The sequence below is a fragment of the Bos indicus x Bos taurus genome, chromosome 20 (assembly GCF_003369695.1).
Source record: "Bos indicus x Bos taurus breed Angus x Brahman F1 hybrid chromosome 20, Bos_hybrid_MaternalHap_v2.0, whole genome shotgun sequence".
Taxonomy (NCBI): Eukaryota; Metazoa; Chordata; class Mammalia; order Artiodactyla; family Bovidae; genus Bos; species Bos indicus x Bos taurus.
In genome coordinates, this window is record NC_040095.1 from 66433993 (window position 1) to 66451869 (window position 17877).

At 51.5% G+C, this 17877-nt stretch overlaps 1 protein-coding gene across 1 annotated transcript in view; it reads right to left on the reverse strand.

The window, feature by feature from the left end:
- The window catches only part of UBE2QL1 (ubiquitin conjugating enzyme E2 Q family like 1), a 57684-nt gene extending 40974 nt beyond the window's left edge, over positions 1–16710 (reverse strand). Inside the window, exon 1 of the mRNA XM_027520139.1 lies at positions 15530–16710. Within this exon, the coding sequence (XP_027375940.1) occupies positions 15530–16327 (798 nt within the window). The 5' untranslated portion in view covers positions 16328–16710. The remainder of the gene's footprint in view (positions 1–15529) is intronic.
- Between the last annotated feature and the right edge of the window lie 1167 nt (positions 16711–17877).

Consider the following 17877-nt stretch of genomic DNA (forward strand, 5'->3'; position numbering starts at 1 on the left):
GGCTAGCATGCTCACTCCTTCCTCCACGCAGACCTGTGGCTCTCACCTCCTGACATTGGCTGCATCCTTCCTACACTTCCTTCCAGATTTGAGCTTAGAGTTCTGGGCTGTGGGTGTCTTTCTGGGTTGGGCGCTGATCAAGACCCAGCTCTGAAGACCTTGGGTTTCTCCTGGCCACAGAGACGGCATGAGACCATCTATCCCTTCTTCAAACACCCCGAAAAGGTTAAACAATGGTCGTCTGTTCTTGTGAGGCATCTTAGCCCCAAGGGCAATCAAGTCAGGGGTTGACCAACAGCTGCTAGGTGCCTCCTCATCTGAATGGGGTGATCAGCTGTCCTCTGAGACTTCTAAGTGGTACATGGTTGGGGCCAAGCTGCAGATTGAGGGCTATTGATATTTTTTCTTGGGGTGTGTGCTAAATTGCTTCAGTCATGTCCAATTCCTTGTGACCCTATGGACTGTAGCCCACCAGGCTCCTCTATCCATGGGATTCTCCAGGAAAGAATCCTGGAGTGGGTTCCCATTTCCTCCTCCAGGATCTCCCCAACCCAGGGACTGAACCCTCATCTCTTACATCTCCTGCATTGGCAGGCGGGTTCTTTACCATTAACGACATCTGCGAAGCCTTTCTTAGGGTAGGGCAACTAAATGATCTCAACCAGAAGGTTCAATGACAGCCAAATAATGAGTTTACAGGAGGGGAAAAGAGACATAAATGCCTGTGAAATAAACAGTCTGAGCAGTGCTGGGTAGAACCGTTTCTATTTGCTGACTACAGTGCTGAAAACATTACCAACCTACAGGGGTAGTTATGGCAACACCACCCAGGCCCACACAGTGATTTAGATGTTGTTACAGAATCTACTTCCACGAAGCAGCTTCTTAGACTGATGCACCCTGCAAGCTGAGAGCCCCTGGGGATGGGAGGGGGCTTCATGTCTCTGGTGATCTCAGAGGTTGAATTTCAGATTTCAGTATTGCTAAGTTTGCGGGAAATCAGTGGGAGTACAACAGAAAGAACACAAACATCCTGGAGGACCAACGAACCGTACACTATTCCCTCTCCTCCTGAGAATGCTGGCTCCATTCATCGGAGTCTTAAGAGCTGGAAAAACCCCGAAGACATCTAGTCACTCTTTTGTCAAATGCAGGACGCCTTAGCCCAGTTTCCAGGCCAATGCTCAGAGCCTTAGCTGACCAAGCAATAAGAGAAGATTGGTGTTTGATGTTGATTATCTTCCAATTATTGTAATATATTGTATACATAGGTGGGTTGAACATTTCAACTACACTTCTTATGAATTTCATTAAAGAAAGACTTTCCCTTGAGTTTGGGATTAGCATACATACCGCTACAACATATAAAACAGATTAAAAACAGGGATCTAACGTATAGCACAGAGAACTACAATCAATATTTTATAATAGCCAATGAGGGACAAGGATGTATACACGTGTGTGTGTGTGTGTGTATATATATATACATAAATACCTATGTATACTTATTCATATATATATAAGTAAATATATATATACACAAATATACATGTATATACACTCTAAAAAAAAAAAAGAAAAGACTTTCTCTAAAGGTTATCAGTCAGGCAAAGAATCACTAAGTGAAACTCTCTTTCAGTTGTACTGAGGCAATTTGTGTTCATTCTGTGTGACCTGTGATAACTACTGGAAACCACAGCATTTGAAAACATTTAAAATTTGATTTCTGACTCAGCTTTTCATCTTGAAACAAAATGGAAGCCCCAAAGTTTTCATATGGACTTCAAATTCTGTAATAAAGAAAGCATCTCAACCAAGATGTGATTGAGAGAAGATAAATGTGTGAAATAATTATATTCTTCAATGTGATTTTCTAACAGCAGCAGCAGAAATTAAGGTAATTTAAAGATACTGCTAACAAAGAGGGTTCTTGGAGAGCAAGGCTGTAAAGCTGAAAAAGCTCTCAAACCTGTGCTTGGATAACACAATCATGGTTTGTATTAGAAATCAACTCTTAACAATATAAAATGACTTGATGATGGAGAGTCAGCAGGTGATGACAAGAGTCCACAAGGGTAGGTGACAGTTCTGAGAGAGCAAAGAGGGGGCTGCACTGTGATTTTTGTGAATATTATAAAACTCTGATCAAACAAAGAAAAAAAAAATCGAACCAACTGAATGTCAGTATCACTCGGAAATACTAATACTCATGAAAGCAGATTGCTTCCTGTGATGGATATTGATGGGAAACCACTTCTGGATCGCTGGTTGTACTTTTCTTATGTTTATTTCAATAAAATTCTACTTTTATAAGAAGAAGCATCTATTGATCACCTCCTGTATGCAAGGCACCTGCGGCCATCATTTCCTTTGAGCATCATAATACACCTGTGATGTGGGGTCATTTTCAGGTGAGGCAACTGAGGCTCAGGTGGGAAGCAGGCTTGGGAAGAGGGGTTGGGGTGCAGCCAGCCCCTGCGTGAGGTCCATGGCTTTATCCCAAGTCCACCCAACAAGACCATGACTGAGCTACATGCTGGGGTCCTGAACCTCATCCCCAGAGGTCCTGGCCATGAGCTGTGTGGTAAGACTTAAGTTCTTTCCCAAGACAGCTCTCAACACCTAGAGCCATGGGCTCCAGGGGCCACGAATCCTCAAGGGAACATAAGCTTAGATGCAAAAGCTGTCTTTATTTTCATTAACTCCTAACTGCAGTTCAGCACTTCATTTAGTTGTGCTTGGAAGTAACAGAGCAGAGCAGATTTAGCATTGCTTTCATTTTGTTACCAAGAGAAATCCCAGACATTTAAAACTCACGCAACAGTTGTGGATAGCTTGAAATGTCATCAGTTTCTTTCTATGTCCAGTTAGGACAGTAAATAGATTTCTTTTTAATATTTATTTTTATTTATTTGGCTGTGGAATCTAGCTCCCTGACCAGGGATGGAACTTGGGCCCCTGCATTGGGAGCATGGAGTCTTAGCCACTGGACCCCACTAACTAGGTCTTGATACTAAATGTGTCAATAAAGTCGTGCTTTTTAACTTCACGTTTTAGTTCATCATTTTAAAAAGGTGATAACTATATTCCTAAGTTGGACTGTTTTCCTGTGAATTTTATTTTGTGCATTTGATGCATTGTTCTGAGGAGGGGTCTCCAGATGTCCACAGATGCTCAGGGTGGCCTTGTGGGATCTGAGGTTGTAGGAAGGGGCTCCTGGGGCCTCTGGTTCCTTCTCTGATCTGCAAGAATAACCAAAAGGCATCCATCTCTCTTGTCTATGAAAAGGCGGATGCCAGGATCTTTTAAATAAAATTACAGAAACAAAAATCACTGTAATTCAATCCAGTAGGGTTCAAAGTCACTTTTTATTAGATTAGTTTTAGTTATGAATTAAAATAATTTCCTTTACGCTTAATGTAATTTTACCGGTTGGTTCTTATAGAAAAACTTTGTCTTTTACGGGCTAAGATTACAGTATTTCCTAATACGCAGTATAAAAGTGATCAAGGGAAAAACAAGCGGTTCTGTGAGGGGAGGGGCCACAAGGGCCGCTACGGGAGCTCCTCTGTGTTAGCGTCAGGCGTTCACCGGGTGAGGGCTTCCTGAGGACCCTAACCCGCATATTTTCGGGGCTCTGCTGGAGAAGGCAATGGCACCCCCTCCAGTACTCTTGCGTGGAAAATCCCATGGACGGAGAAGCCTGGTGGGCTGCAGTCCATGGGGTCGCTAAGAGTCAGACACGACTGAGCAACTTCACTTTCACTTTTCACTTACATGCATTGGAGAAGGAAATGGCAACCCACTCCAGTGTTCTTGCCTGGAGAATCCCAGGGACGGGGGAGCCTGGTGGGCTGCCGTCTCTGGGGTCGCACAGAGTCGGACACGACTGAAGTAACTTAGCAGCAGCAGCCTTCCCCAGGCCAAGCTGGAGGGGCTCCAACCTCAGGGGAGTGTGTCCCCTCACACGTGACCTACAGAGGACGCTTCCCTGAGACTTAGTCCTCTTGTACAAACTGAGATTAAAGAAATCATGATTCATTTAGTATTCGGATGACTTTTAAAAGTTACATTGTAAAAGCGCATGTCACCTTGTTACAATTAATTTAAGCTTGTAACAAATTCAGTTTCAAGTTTCCTTCATGTTATTTCCGCTGGCAGGGGAGCAGAGCAGGGTAGGGTGTGCCTCCAATCGTGGAAGACCGACACAGGTTAATCCTCGCTGTAGTGAAAGCTTACTTTTGTACAGTTACACGCAATACCTAGCTGGGGTCTCTTGGGAAGCAAAACCGGCTCCCAGCCTGACAGTCAAAATCACTCTCATTCATATGTATTGGTAAGGAAAAGCAATTGTTGTGTGTGCGCGCGCGCGCGTGTGTGTGTGTGTGTGCACAAAACGACCAATTTTGCAAAACAAGAATAGCTGCTTTTTATTATAATACCATATAATAACATTTGTAATTTCATATTCTGATGTTTGGAAATGTCTGATTTTCACCATCAAAAAATGGCAAGTACCTCCTTAACAATATTTTTCTGGGAAATTTCTCCTTCAAGTCTCAAGTGAGCTGAATTCACTTTTAAAATGTAATCTGATCCACTAAAATATAGGATTTCCTTCTCTCATCAAGAACTCTTAATAATAATAATAATAAATCTTGGGGATACTTGCTAAATATTGTGATGGAGAATTATTATTTTACAGAAACTATTTTTAAAGTAGTAATTTCTTCAACCTGTGTGGCTTCACCAATGTAACCATTACCTTCAGAAAGCATTTCTTTCTCCAGTTATCTTCAGAATCTTTAAAATGTCTTTCCTTTTTGTGTATAGAAGAAATAATGAAGCAATAATTCTCTTTCTCCTATACTTTGAAAGAATTAAAACTTTCTTCCATTTGACATAATAGATACAAGCTGCTGACTGTTGAATTTGGGCCAATACAGTTGTTTAAGTTTGTGGAAAATTCTGTACCATAAACTACGGAATTTTAGATTAGATTTGCTGGCTACATCAAGTCCCACCCCTTGTGTATTAATTCTGAGTTGTAGCAAAATCAAGCATGTTACCCTTACAAAGCTATCCCTGAGGAGCGTGGGGACCCATGAGAATGACCAAGCTGCACGGGCTACCTGGTCAGGGTTGCGGTGGGGGGTGCCACCTGCCAATGTGACAGCCCACAGGAACCAGGTGGCTCTGACAGACTGCCTGGTGACATCTCAGCTCTGCCCTTTTACTAGCCATCTGCCTCGGGCACAGATTCAACCTCAATGAGCCTCAGTTTCCCCCTCTGTAAGAAGGGGCTAACAACAGCACCTACCCCATAGGCTGTTGGAAAGATTTAATCAAATGACCCACTAAAGCATTTGCACAGCAGCCGGCCCACAGGAAGCACCTGGCAAATTCACAGCCTTACTGTATTTCAAATAGCTATGAGTGGAGGGGATGGGGTGTGTGCTCAGTTGAGCAAATTGGTAATGGACACATTTGTTCAGCACATATGATATGCTGAGTATTGGGTGAGGGGAACGTGAAACAGAGCTGCAGAAAGGTAATGCAGTCTAGCAGGATCAGCATAGAAATCAACATTGTCCAGACCACGCGGAGGTATTAGAGAACAGAGCCCTCGCGTTATTGGAGGAGTCATGGAGGAGTCTTCCTCGGGAGCTAAGGCATCTCGGCAGGGTTTTGGAGGATGGAAGGGGCTCAACTGATGAACGGGGGAGCTTTCCAGATCGGGGTGGGCCTGTGAACTCAGCAAAGGGGGAGACCTACGGTGTGCCCTGAGAGGGTGGGGCTGGTGGGAGAGGGACCTCCCGGGGGCCCCTGGTGGGAAGAGCCACACCCTGGGTGGGTGCTGATTGGGGGTTTGGATGTATTCTATAATGGTCATGACCAAGGGCGTGAGAAGGCCAGGTGAGGGTTTAGAGGAACCAGAGCAACGCCAGCAGGGAGGACGGAAGGGGATGGAGCAGCTGGACGGGGCACCACAGGAAGCCAAGAGGGGATGACACGCCTGTAGGGAGACGGTGGGGCGAGGAGAAGCCAGGTTGGGAGGAGGAGGTAGATCACCCCAGACCCGCCAGGTGGGCAGCGGCACCTTCTGGCCACTTCCTCCCTCTCCCAGGCCCCACCCGGCCCTCCTCTCCTAACCAACGCCACCTGGTCGGTCCCAATTCTGTTTATTCCCCTGACGCTCTCCATCTGGGGTCCTTTGTCCAGTCCATCCTAAAGGAAAGCAGTCCTGAATATTCACTGGAAGGACTGATGCTGAAGCTGAAACTCCAATACTTTGGCCACCTGATGCAAAAAACTGACTCACTGGAAAAGACCCTGATTGAGAAAGATGGAGGGCAGGAGGAGAAGGGGGCAACAGAGGAGGACGAGATGGTTGGATGGCACCATGGATCTGACAGACATGAGTTTGAGCAAGCTCTGGGAGTTGGTGATGGACAGGGAAGCCTGGCATGCTGCAGTCCATGGGGTCACAAAGAGTTGGACACGACTGAGTGACTGAACTGAACTGAGCAGTGAAACAAAACTTAGAAAAGCAGGCTAACCCTCAGTGTTACAATCAGGTACCTGCAATGAGCGTTCCTGCTGGGATAGTTACGCAGAAGCTTGGAAAACCCTGCTGACCCCAGAACCCTGCCTCTCATAAGTCCCCAATGCACATGCAGGCCATGGCCAGGTGTCCAGTCTGTACACACCAGTGAACAGGCCTTTTCTAAATACTAAGCAAGCAGTAACTGCAGGACTGCTGGACATATCATAGACACATGTGAGGGGGTTTCGCATCATCCCTACTAATCATCTCTTTGCTGACAAAGGCCCATGTAGTCAAAGCTACAGTTTTTCCAGTAGTCATGTACAGACATGAGAGTAGGACCTTACAAAAGGTTCAGCACTGAAGATGTGATGCTTTTAAACTGTGGTGCTGGAGAAGACTCTTGAGAGTCGCTTGGACAGCAAAGAGATCAAACCAGTCAATCCTAAAGGAAATCAACCCTGAATATTGATTGGAAGGACTGATGCTGAAGCTGAAACTCCAATACTTTGGCCACCTGAAGTAATGAGCCGACACATTGGAAAACACCCTGATGCTGGGAAAGATTGAGGGCAGGAGGAGAAGAGGGTGGCAGAAGATGAGATGGTTGGATAGCACCTCCTTCTCAATGGACATGAGTTTGAGCAAACTCTGGGAGATAGTAAAGGACAGGGAAGCCTGGCATGCTGCAGTCAACATGGTTGCAAAGAGTCGGACATGATGGAGCAACTGAATAGCAATCACTAGATAGTTCTTCGGAGAAGGCGATGGCACCCCACTCCAGTACTCTTGCCTAGAAAATCCCATGGATGGAGGAGCCTGGTAGGCTGCAGTCCATGGGGTCACGAAGAGTCGGACATGACTGAGCGACTTCACTTTCACTTTTCACTTTTATGCATTGGAGAAGGAAATGGCAGCCCACTCCAGTGTTCTTGCCTGGAGAATCCCAGGGACGGGGGAGTCTGGTGGGCTGCCATCTATGGGGTCACACAGAGTTGGACACGACTAAAGCTACTTAGCAGCAGCAGCAGCAGCAGCAGATAGTTCTTGGTGACCAGCACTTTCCACAAATTTTATTCACTGTGTGCCCAGTGTGTGCCTGGCACAGAGTGGGCACGCAATGCCTACAGTGCATGAACCAGCTAGTTATCCACAGTTCTGGGTGATCCTGCACCTGAGCCCTTGGAGCTGTGTCTGATCTGAGGTGAGGACTCTTTTGACACTCACGCTCCCTTTTTGCAGCGCTTCCACTCCTTAGTCCAGGGAGGCAGGCCTGGGTCATGTGACGGTCTCTTCTACACAAGCAGGGCTTCCAGAGGGCTGGTCAGGGTGGACACAGGACAGTGAGTTCAAGCAAGGGGGGGGGGCAGGTCTGCTGGTGGGAGGAGGGACCACAGACGGTGGATGTGGAATACAAGAGCAGTTCTGGTCCAGCCCTGGTCATCCATTACAATCAAGTAGATTTTCCAGCAGGACTCTACTAGGGCCTGATCTTATCCATGAGAAATCTCAATCTTCGATGATGGGGACCTGGCATTGGAATAATGTGGGCTTCCCAAGTGGCACAGTGGTAAAGAATCTGCCTGCCAATGCAGGAGGTATGGGTTTGATCCCTGGGTTGGGAAGATGCCCTGGAGGAGCAAATGGAAACCCACTCCAGTATTCTTGCCTGGGGAATTCCCATGGACGGAGGAGCCTGGTGGGCTACAGTCCATGGGATTGTGAAGAGTCAGACACTACTCAGTGGCCGAGCACACATGTGAGCCCTGGAATAATTCAAAGGCTTCCCAGAGCATCTAATGGACCCAGGGCTGACCACCTCCAGCAGAGAGGATAGGAGTTACCCCTCCCCTATCCCATCCCATCTCCCCACTCTCTTGCATGCGTGGGTGTGCAAAGTCACCTCAGTCGAGTTTGACTCTTTGCAACTCCATAGACTGTAGCTTGCCAGGCTCCTCCATCCATGGGATTCTCCAGGCAAGAATACCGGAGTGGGTTGCCATGCCATCCTCCAGGGGATCTTCCCCACCCAGGGATCGAACCTGTGTCTCCTTCAGCTCCTGCATTGGCAGGCAGATTCTTTACCACTGAACCACTGGTGAAGCCCTTCCCACCACCTTATCTACCCGGTAAGAATCTAGGATTCAAAAGAAATGTGGCTCAGAGAACCCACTATTAGAGGCTGTATTTTTTTTTTTTAATTTTATCTTTTAAATGGACATGAAAGTCATTTGTCTGGTCCCTTTACTGCCCCCAGAGTGGTACCACTGAGGCCGCTTTCCTTCTAAACCTGCATCACATATGCCTGTTCCTGGGGATGAGAAAGGGCAGGGCTCTGGGTTAAAACAAACTTCAACTTCTTAGTTGGTTTGGCATGTCCCATTGAAGTCCAAAGAAAAGCCCCTAAACTCTCCTGAGCCTGAAAAAGGAAAATAAACCTTTACACCGTTTCGTATAAATCAGACAAGTAAACACAAAGGCATGTACATCCTCCTTCTGTACGTGCTGATCTGAAAAGGCTACAACTCCGGGTAAAGTGAGTCACTACTGCTGTGAACTGCACCGTCAGCCCGGGATGAGCAGCCTCGCTTCGGAGCCGGCGTGTGGGAGCTCGCCAAGTTGGCGTGGGACTATTTTAGGATGCAGAGGCCTGGCCGTGTCCTCCTGCCCGCCCTACTTGATAGCGGAACAAGCTATTTTTTCCTCCGAACCATCGAGCACAGGGAGACCTCAGCCGCAGAGTCATCCGGCATGGGTGATGACCTCTGTCACCTACACGAGGGCACAGGACACAATGGCAGAGTGACTCATAAGACACCCCCCGCCCCCGCCCTGAATCTGCTCTCCTGGCTGAGTCACATGGCATGACCCACGCCCCTGCTGTCATTGTTTACACACCCGCTTCTCCTAGCTTCCCTTTAAAGGGGCCACGGTCTCTGTTCCAAGCTGACCCCACTGAGTGCGGTCCTGTGTGCACACAGGTGGGCTTCATTTATGTTACTCTGCAAACCAGCAACAGCCTCGAGAGAAAAGAGGTTGAACTGGTTAAGAAATTCCTGTTTGGGCTCCTCATGGGGCTGTGCGGTGATCCCACCGAAACTCAGCATGGAGTCCTACCCCCAAGCACCTCAGAAGGTAACTGTCGGTGTGTGGAGGGTCTTTGCAGAGGTAATCATGTCAAACTGAGGTCATTAGAGTGGGCCCTGATCCAGTAACACAAGGGCTTCCCTCATAGCTCAGTTGGTAAAGAATCCACCTGCAATGCTAGGAGACCCCGGTTCAATTTCTGGGTCAGGAAGATCCCCTGGAGAAGGGATAGGCTACCCACTCCAGTATTCTTGGGCTTCCCTTGTGGCTCAGCTGGTAAAGAATCCGCCTGCAATGCAGGAGACCTAGGTTCAACCCTGGGTTGGGAAGATCCCTTGGAGAAGGGAAAGGCTACCCATTCCAGTATTCTGGTCTGGAGAATTCCAGGGACTGTATAGTCCACGGGGTTTCAAAGAGCTGGATGCGACTGGGCAACTTTCCCTTTCACTGACCCAGTAAGACCAGTGTCCTTACAAGAAGGGGAGGTGAGGACACAGAGACAGAAGGAAGGCCACGCAGGGACACAGGGAGCAGACGGCTGTCTACGAGCTGAGCAGGAGGCCTGAGAACATCCTCCTCCCCTCAGAAGAAGCCAAGCCTGCTGTCACCTTGGTCTCAGACTTCTGGCCTCCAGAAGGTGAGAAGTAAATGCCTGTTGTTTGAGCGCCCCAGACTGCGGTACTTTGGGTCAGAGACTTAGCAAACCCACACAGCGCTTTCAGAATGTTGTGTGAACTACAACAGCTCAGACGCCAGTACACTTTAGGAACCCATAGGGCTGTTCTTCGCTACTTTTTGAGATTGCATTTGCTTGCTTCTAGTCGCTGAGTTGTGTTTGACTCATTTGCGACCCCCTGGACTGTAGCCCGCCAGGCTCCTCTATCCATGGGATTTCCCAGGCAAGAATACTGGAGTGGGCTGCCATGCCCTCCTCCAGGGGATCTTTCCCATCCAGAGACTGAACCCGAGACTCCTGCACTGGCAGACAGGTTCTTTACCACTGAGCCACCTGGGAAGCCATGGAGATTGTGCAGTAACAAGTAAAAAGCTACTTCCAGGCCTAGTACTTTGGAAGAAATCCTGAAGATGGGCTGTGTGTGTGTGCGCGCCAGACTCAGGAACACCCATGACACAGAACCCTTGAAGCGCTAAGGTTGACCTCCGAGATGCACTTTATCATCAACCAAAGCTGATCTGCAGGGCTGCTCCTTCTTCATCATACGTTCACAAGCTTGGACACCTGCCACTTTGCTGCGTTCCAAAATTCCAGAAACGATTGCTGTCAGGAAACTCAACTGTCCCAGAATCGCTTACCTATTTCTAGTTCAAACACCGAGAACTGAAGGTGTTTCAGTCCGACTGTTCTAATTCTTCTGCTGATGGCTGACTGTGTCCCTGTCCTCTGTGGACACAAATGATGACCACATAGGTCACCTCCAACCACCGGCTGGAGATAATCAGGGTCCTAGCTGGCCTGCGTGTGACTCTGCCATCAAGGACAACCACCACCAATGTGGGCTGGTGCTCAGAGCCTCACAGTCATTGCTGGTATCAGCACACGAAGCGGCATTCACTTCCCCTGATGGCGTGGAGCTAAGGTTCCCTCACCTGTATAGTGACCACTGGAACAGCGGGGCCAGGTAAGCTGATCGCCCTAATGCTCAGCTGCCCAGAGCTTGGCACAGAGCCAACAGTACATGCTAGGGGCCACTGCTGCTAATGCATCGACCTCCTGCTGGGTTGAGTCCCGTGGTTGGCACCAAGGGGGCAGAGGAGGAATAAGAAACTCTCTTTCAAGCGCCATCTGGTTCCCCTGCCCAGGGTGATATCTCACTAATTAAAAAGGAGACACTCAGGAGGGACACTGATCTGAAAATAGAACCCCAACTTAATGTACCCTCAAGCCACTATGACTCCTATACTGCTGAAGCTGAAGCTCCAATACTTTGGCCACTTGATGTGAAGAGCCAACTCGCTTGAAAAGACCCTGATGTTGGGAAAGATTGAGGGCAGGAGGAGAAAGGGATGACAGAGGATGAGACGGCTGGATGGCATCACTGACTCAATGGACATGAGGTTTAGTAAGCTCTGGGAGATGCTGAAGGACAGGGAAGTCTGGTGTGCTGCATTCTATGGGGTCACAAAGAGTCGGACACAACTGAGCAACTGAACAACAGCAAGTCACTTTGGGGAGCCTTCTGCTCAGACAAGTGCAAGTAGAGGGCATCTGTAGAATCATCAGTTATTCCGGGAGTGAGACCCGGTACACACAGGGCATGGCCTGGGCAGGACCGTCCAAGGCATGGCGATTTCTCTTTTAATTTCACAAACGAAGAGTTAGCTAAAATGTCTCTTTGTAGTCAGAAGAAGATTTGGTAATAAACAGGCAAGGTATGTACGTCACCATCTCTACACAGAATATATACAAAGAAATATTTGGTAAGTTAATTTAAAACAGACAAAATTCCTAAAGCAGCACACCAGAGATGTTGATAACATGGGGCCTCCAAGAGTCAGGTAACGTGAAATGGCTGATCCGTCACACCGCAAGATAAACCCAAACATTTAATGCTCAACACAAAATGGTGAAGCAGATCTCTTCTTTATGCGACCATTTGATTAAGAAAACCGATCTCTTCTCAATATGACCCTTAAAAGTATTTTGTCTTCCCTGGTGGCTCAGATGGTAAAGCGTCTGCCTACAATGCAGGAGACCCAGGTTCGATCCCTGGGTCAGGCAGATCCCCTGGAGAAGGAAATGGAAACCCACTCCAGTATTCTTGCTTGGAAAATCCCAAGGATAGAGGAGCCTGGTAGGCTACAGGCCATGGAGTCGCAAAGAGTCGGACACGACAAGCGACTTCACTATGCTATGCTCTGCTAAAAGTATTTTATGATGTGTCTAAAGGCAGAGAAACAAAATCAACTTTAGGCTATCCCCAATTCAGAAAGTTAAGCTTAGCAGTTGCGAAAGAGGAAACGGAGACTTTTCTAACTTTGTCCAGTAAGAAAAATGAATCCTAAAAAAGAAAGAGCCGACAGAGAGGGGAAGGTAACTAGAATGGAACCGTTCTGCCTTTTAAAGTAATTATTGGTTTGGTAGCATTCTTGGTTCTCTTTGAAAACCTCATCAGGTATTTTGATTGCTTTCCCAAAGCCTATTTATTACCTTTGACTATGGAAATAATTCGGTAACCAAGGTACGTGCGATGAACAACCTGTAGGTAGGAAATTCACAAAAGCAGGAAAGGCACCTAACACACAGGGCCCCCAAACTACCCAGACCCTGTCCTGCAGAGAAGCCTGAGACACTGGTGGGCGACCATTCCTCCAGTCCTTACACTGCATGTTGAGGGGTTTGTGTGTACCCTACACGACTCTTTTGGATGCTGAAGTTAGCAGGAAAAGGGCAAAGGAAATGAATTGGTATTTTTAAAAATTTCTGAGTCCTCTTCCTTTCAGATATTTCACATGCTAGACTTTAGAACAGGCTAAGTATAACACAATATGCTAGGTGGGGGAGGTGCTGAGTTCAACTAAGATTTTGAAACTAATAAATAAAAATGTTGATAATTACTTGCAACAATGAGGTCTCTATCTTGCCAACTGTATGAAGATTCTCAATTTGGAGTACGGAGAAAAGAAATATATACCGAAGGACTTGCCCAATTTAATAGAAGTGCCGAGGCACCAACAGAACGATCACTCACAGCACTGATGTGAACGTGGCAAATATTTATTAACAACTTACTAAGATAGATCTCTTCTTAGGGAAAAAAGTCCTTACTTGTCATTTGAAATCTTTATTTTCCTGCATCTTTAAAATGCATGCTGAGGTCCATGTGACCTCTGGGATCGCTTCCAAACCTAAATGCTATGATTCTATGATTATAAGGCAGAATGATATTCCTCTGCCCCATGTCCTCAAAGTCATCCCCATGAAGGATAAAAGATGGTAGGAGAGTGTTCTAGAGAGTTCTGATTAGCAGAGCTTTCTGATACCAACAACAGATGGCATTGCTGTGAAAAAGTCTTCCCCATCATTTGTACGAATCCTGATAATATAAACGGGACCCCCTCTGACCCCCGTGGCTTGTATTCCATCGCAGGCTCCCATCACATCAGAGCCAGCACGAAATCACAAGCTTCAGGGTGAATTTCTGATGTAAAAGCGTTAAACCTCGCCTTTCTAAAGCTGCCACATTCATGCTGTTTCAAACTGGAGAAACAAGCGGAAGCTAAACCCCAGGAAAGCTGGACTAGCAGCATAGTTACTTGGTGAAAACAGACCTCAGTCAAGAATTAAGTGCCAAGGCAATTGGCGTGGAATCCCAGGGGCTCCACCTCTAGTGAAATTGGCAGAACAAGCATTATTTGATTAGTGTGAAAGATCCTGAAGAGGCAGGTGACAGGGGACTGATGGCTTCTAAGATGCTGGCTGTAGAAAGAGCACATCGAGGTCATTTGGGGTCTCCTAAACAAAACAGTGATTCTCCATAAACCTAAAACACACCCACATAAAACTATGCTTTTTTTTTTTTTTTTTTTTAAAGTAACGCTCAATAGACCCACTCCAGTGTTCTTGCCTGGAGAATCCCAGGGATGGGGGAGCCTGGTGGGCTGCCATCTCGGGGGTTGCACAGAGTCGGACACGACTGAAGCGACTTAGCAGCAGCAGCAGCAGCAGCAGTAGCAGCAATGCTCAATAGAGATTTAGGAAAACATCAACCAACCTGAACATGATCAAGAGCATATAGCTTGGGAAGAGAAAAACCATCACACCTCTGCCTGCAGCTGCTGCTGCTTCTAAGTAGTTTCAGTCGTGTCCGACTCTGTGCGATCCCATAGACGGCAGCCCACCACGCTCCCCCGTCCCTGGGATTAGGGGAAGGGATTTCAGAAGGTTCATTCATTCTCCCTTCTCAGGTTTTCTGGGGGTTCTTTACAGTAAAGCTGCCATCTGGGGCAGGAGTTGAGAAGACTCGGACATCAAGCTTGCCCCTGATTTCAGTCGTCAAAAATCTTTAACCCTGATGGTGGATTTAAGCCCTGGGGGCATGAGGAAACTGAAGGAAGTTCATAGGTCTGAGAGAGAGCTAGATCTCCCAGGAGCCAATGGTCCTGGTGAGAGGCAGGTCCCAGGCGTTTCCTGGGGGAGTCTGGCCTGTCACTTACAGAACGACTCACACCACACCTCTGCCTCTCCAGTGAAATTTGTCAAGAGCAGAATTTTCACCTTGCACTAGATGCCCATCAGGACGAAGCAGGGCCAGCGAGCAGATTCGGCAGCAGGCAGCTGGCCCTCTGCAGAGACAACCCCCCCCACCACCCCCAACTCGCACGCAGGGCATCCCTGAGCTATTCGGGGGTGGGGGAAACCTGTGTGTGTGGCGGGTGAGGGGGCGATAAACTGGGCTGGACATTTAGATGATGAGATCCATATAAAGTTTCACCTTCGGGGAGATTATGGCTACAGGAGATGGGGAGGCCACGGAGGAGACCTGGGCGGGGGCGGGGGCGGGATGGGACGGGAGGGGAGGAGAGAGGGGGATTAGGGGGCAGAGGGGGAGGGAGGAGGCGGAGATGGTGGAGGGGCAAGGGGGAAAAAGGCAGGAGCGGATGGAGGCAGCAGGTTTGAGGCGAGGACCGGAGGTGGACAGGCGGATCCGGAGGGACGATCAGCGAGAAGGACGGAGGAGGAGAGACAGGGGGGCGTGCGGGAGGGAGAACCCGAATTCTGGAGAGGCGGAGACCCGGAGCGACGGGATGGGAAAGCGGGCAAGGGAGAAAACGCTCAGGCAAGTCGAGCGGAGGCGCCCGGGGGACGTCTCCCCGTAGGAGGCAGGTTTCAAGGGCGCCCCGCGCGCCCCGCGCGCCTCCCGCCCGCCCGCTTACCTGGCCCTTGACCAGGCTGGCGGCGAACTGGCGCATGACGGCCTCCACCGTGTAGGCGCTGGACCAGCCGCGCGGCGTGAGCAGCTCCATGCAGATGGCGCCGCCGTCCAGCACGTAGCCGTTCTCCAGGCGCGGGCTGAGCACCCGCATGAAGGGCGGCGAGAAGGGGAAGTTGTCGGGGAAGGTGAGGTTGAGCAGAATGAACTCGGTGTTGGTCTCCTTCATGTCCTGCCACAGCACCGAGTCCTTGTCCACCTGGTGCAGCTTCACGTTCCAGTCGAACAGGCTCTCGTCCACCAGCTCAACGGAGATGAAGCGGTCGCTGAGGCGCGCGATGTCCCGCAGCTCCTTCATGAGGCGCCGGCTGCGCACCTGCGCGCAGTGCTGCTGGCGCGCCGCGGGCACCAGGCTGCCGCCCGCCGCCGCCGCCGCCGCCGCCGCCGGGCCCGGCCCCGCCCTGGCGCCCGCCGCCCGCTCTCGGGGGCCCCCGGCGCCCGGCGCCCCCGCCGCCACCGCCGCCGGCGGCGGCGCCTTGTCGCGCGGGGCCAGCTCCGCCGCGCGCTTGCCTTTGCCCTTGCCGGGCCCGGGGCTGGCGTCGCCCGCGCCCCCGGCCGGGTGCGGCTGCTGCGGGGGCTTGTGGCCGCCGCTCTTGGCGCCGCCCTTGCCGCGCAGCGCCGCGCTCTGCGGGCCGCCGCCGCCGCCGCCGCCGGCGCGGTGGTTGTTGTGGTGGTGCTTGGGGTCCTCGGTGTCCCGGTTGTGCAGGCGGATGAGCCCGATTTTGCGGAGCAGCGTGGCCATCTTAGGCTCGGCGCGGGCGGGGGTCTCCCCTCGGCTCCTGCGCCCGGAGCCCGAGGGGCGCGCGGGGCGGCGACCGGCGACCACTCAGCGGGGCGCGGCGCGGGCCACCCCCGGCGCCGGCGGCCGTGGCGCAGGCGAGTGGGCAGCACGCGCTCTCGCCGGCCGCTGGGTCGCCGCTGTCATATGACGGGGCCGGCTCGGGCTCGGGCTCGGGCTCCGGCCGCCGGGGAAGCGGAGGCGTGGAGGGCGCGCGGCGCGGTGGTCCGTCCCCCCCGGCCGGTCCCCGGAGCCCGGCGTCCGCGGTCCTTTGTGCGCGGCCGCAGCCGGGGCTGGCTTCGAGTCCGAGCGCCGCGCCGGGGCGCGCAGAGCCGGCCGCCGCGCCCCGGAGGCAGCGAGGGGGGCCGCGGGCTCGGGCCGTGCCGTGCCGCGCGGGCAGCTACCGCGGGGCCCCGGCCGCTGCCGCTCGCGTCTCCGCCGCCGCCGCCGCTGCCGCTGCGGCTGCTGACATTGCAGAGGCGGCTGCTCCGTCTGAGCCGCGCGCGGCGCGGAGGGGGCGGTCCTGCCGGCCCGGGCGGGGGGGCGCGGGGCGGGGCCGTGGGCCTGCCTGCGCCGAGCCTCTCCGCTCCCCCCCAGCCGCCTGCCCGGGTCCGGCGGCTACAAGCGCACGGCCGCTGGGGGGAGACAACGGCGCGCGCCGGCCACACCGGGAGCCCGGCTGCGGGGGCGCCGCGCGCGGAGCCCGGCAGACGCGGAACGAGGATGCGAAGTAGGGAGACAAGGGGCGTGTGTGGGCACGCACTCGGGGTCTCGAGGCCCCCAGCTTTTCCGCCCCGGGATCCAGGCTTGGCCGCCGGCCGGTGACCTACCTCCGACCTCGCTTCCCCTGGTTCGAACAATCCCGAGGGGAAGGGGACGTCGGGGAAAGGATGGAAAGCAACCTGTTTACTGATTCCCTCGTCCCAGATGGAGCCTGGGGTCCCACACGGCAATCCGGGACCCGGGTCTGCGGAACCAGCGCTTTCCCAAAGACCAATCAAAGAATCGGGGACTGGGAAGTAGGACTCAGTGAGCGTGAGCGCCGCAAGCCCCTAAAGAATAGCCGCCCCCGCCCCGCCCCCCCTCCGCCCCCACCACGCCTCGAGTCAGGACTTTAGAAGATGACCGTTTCATGAATTGACCCCTGCGTCCCGGCCCGGCTCCTTTCGTCCCCTCCACGCCACAGGGGTCCTGCGTTCCGAAAGGGGAAGGAAGGGACCTCTGAGCACTGGCTTTTGCGTCCGACGCTGGCGCCCGCGGGTGCTCGGGGCAGGCCCCGGACTCCGGTACCCGCGGGTGACCTCGGGACCGGCAGCGGAAAGGGTGGGAAGCCTCCCTCAACTTGGGTGCTTTCATCCCTCCCCTCTCTTTCTGCCTCGAACCCATTGACAAGTATTTTTGTCTGGTGAAATTTCAAGCAAAAAGCCCCCAAAGCTGGACCAACCAGAGAAGCCGTGGAGGCAATGTTTGCAGCGATGGCGCTGCCCCGCGGGCCGGGTCTGATGTGCGTGGCC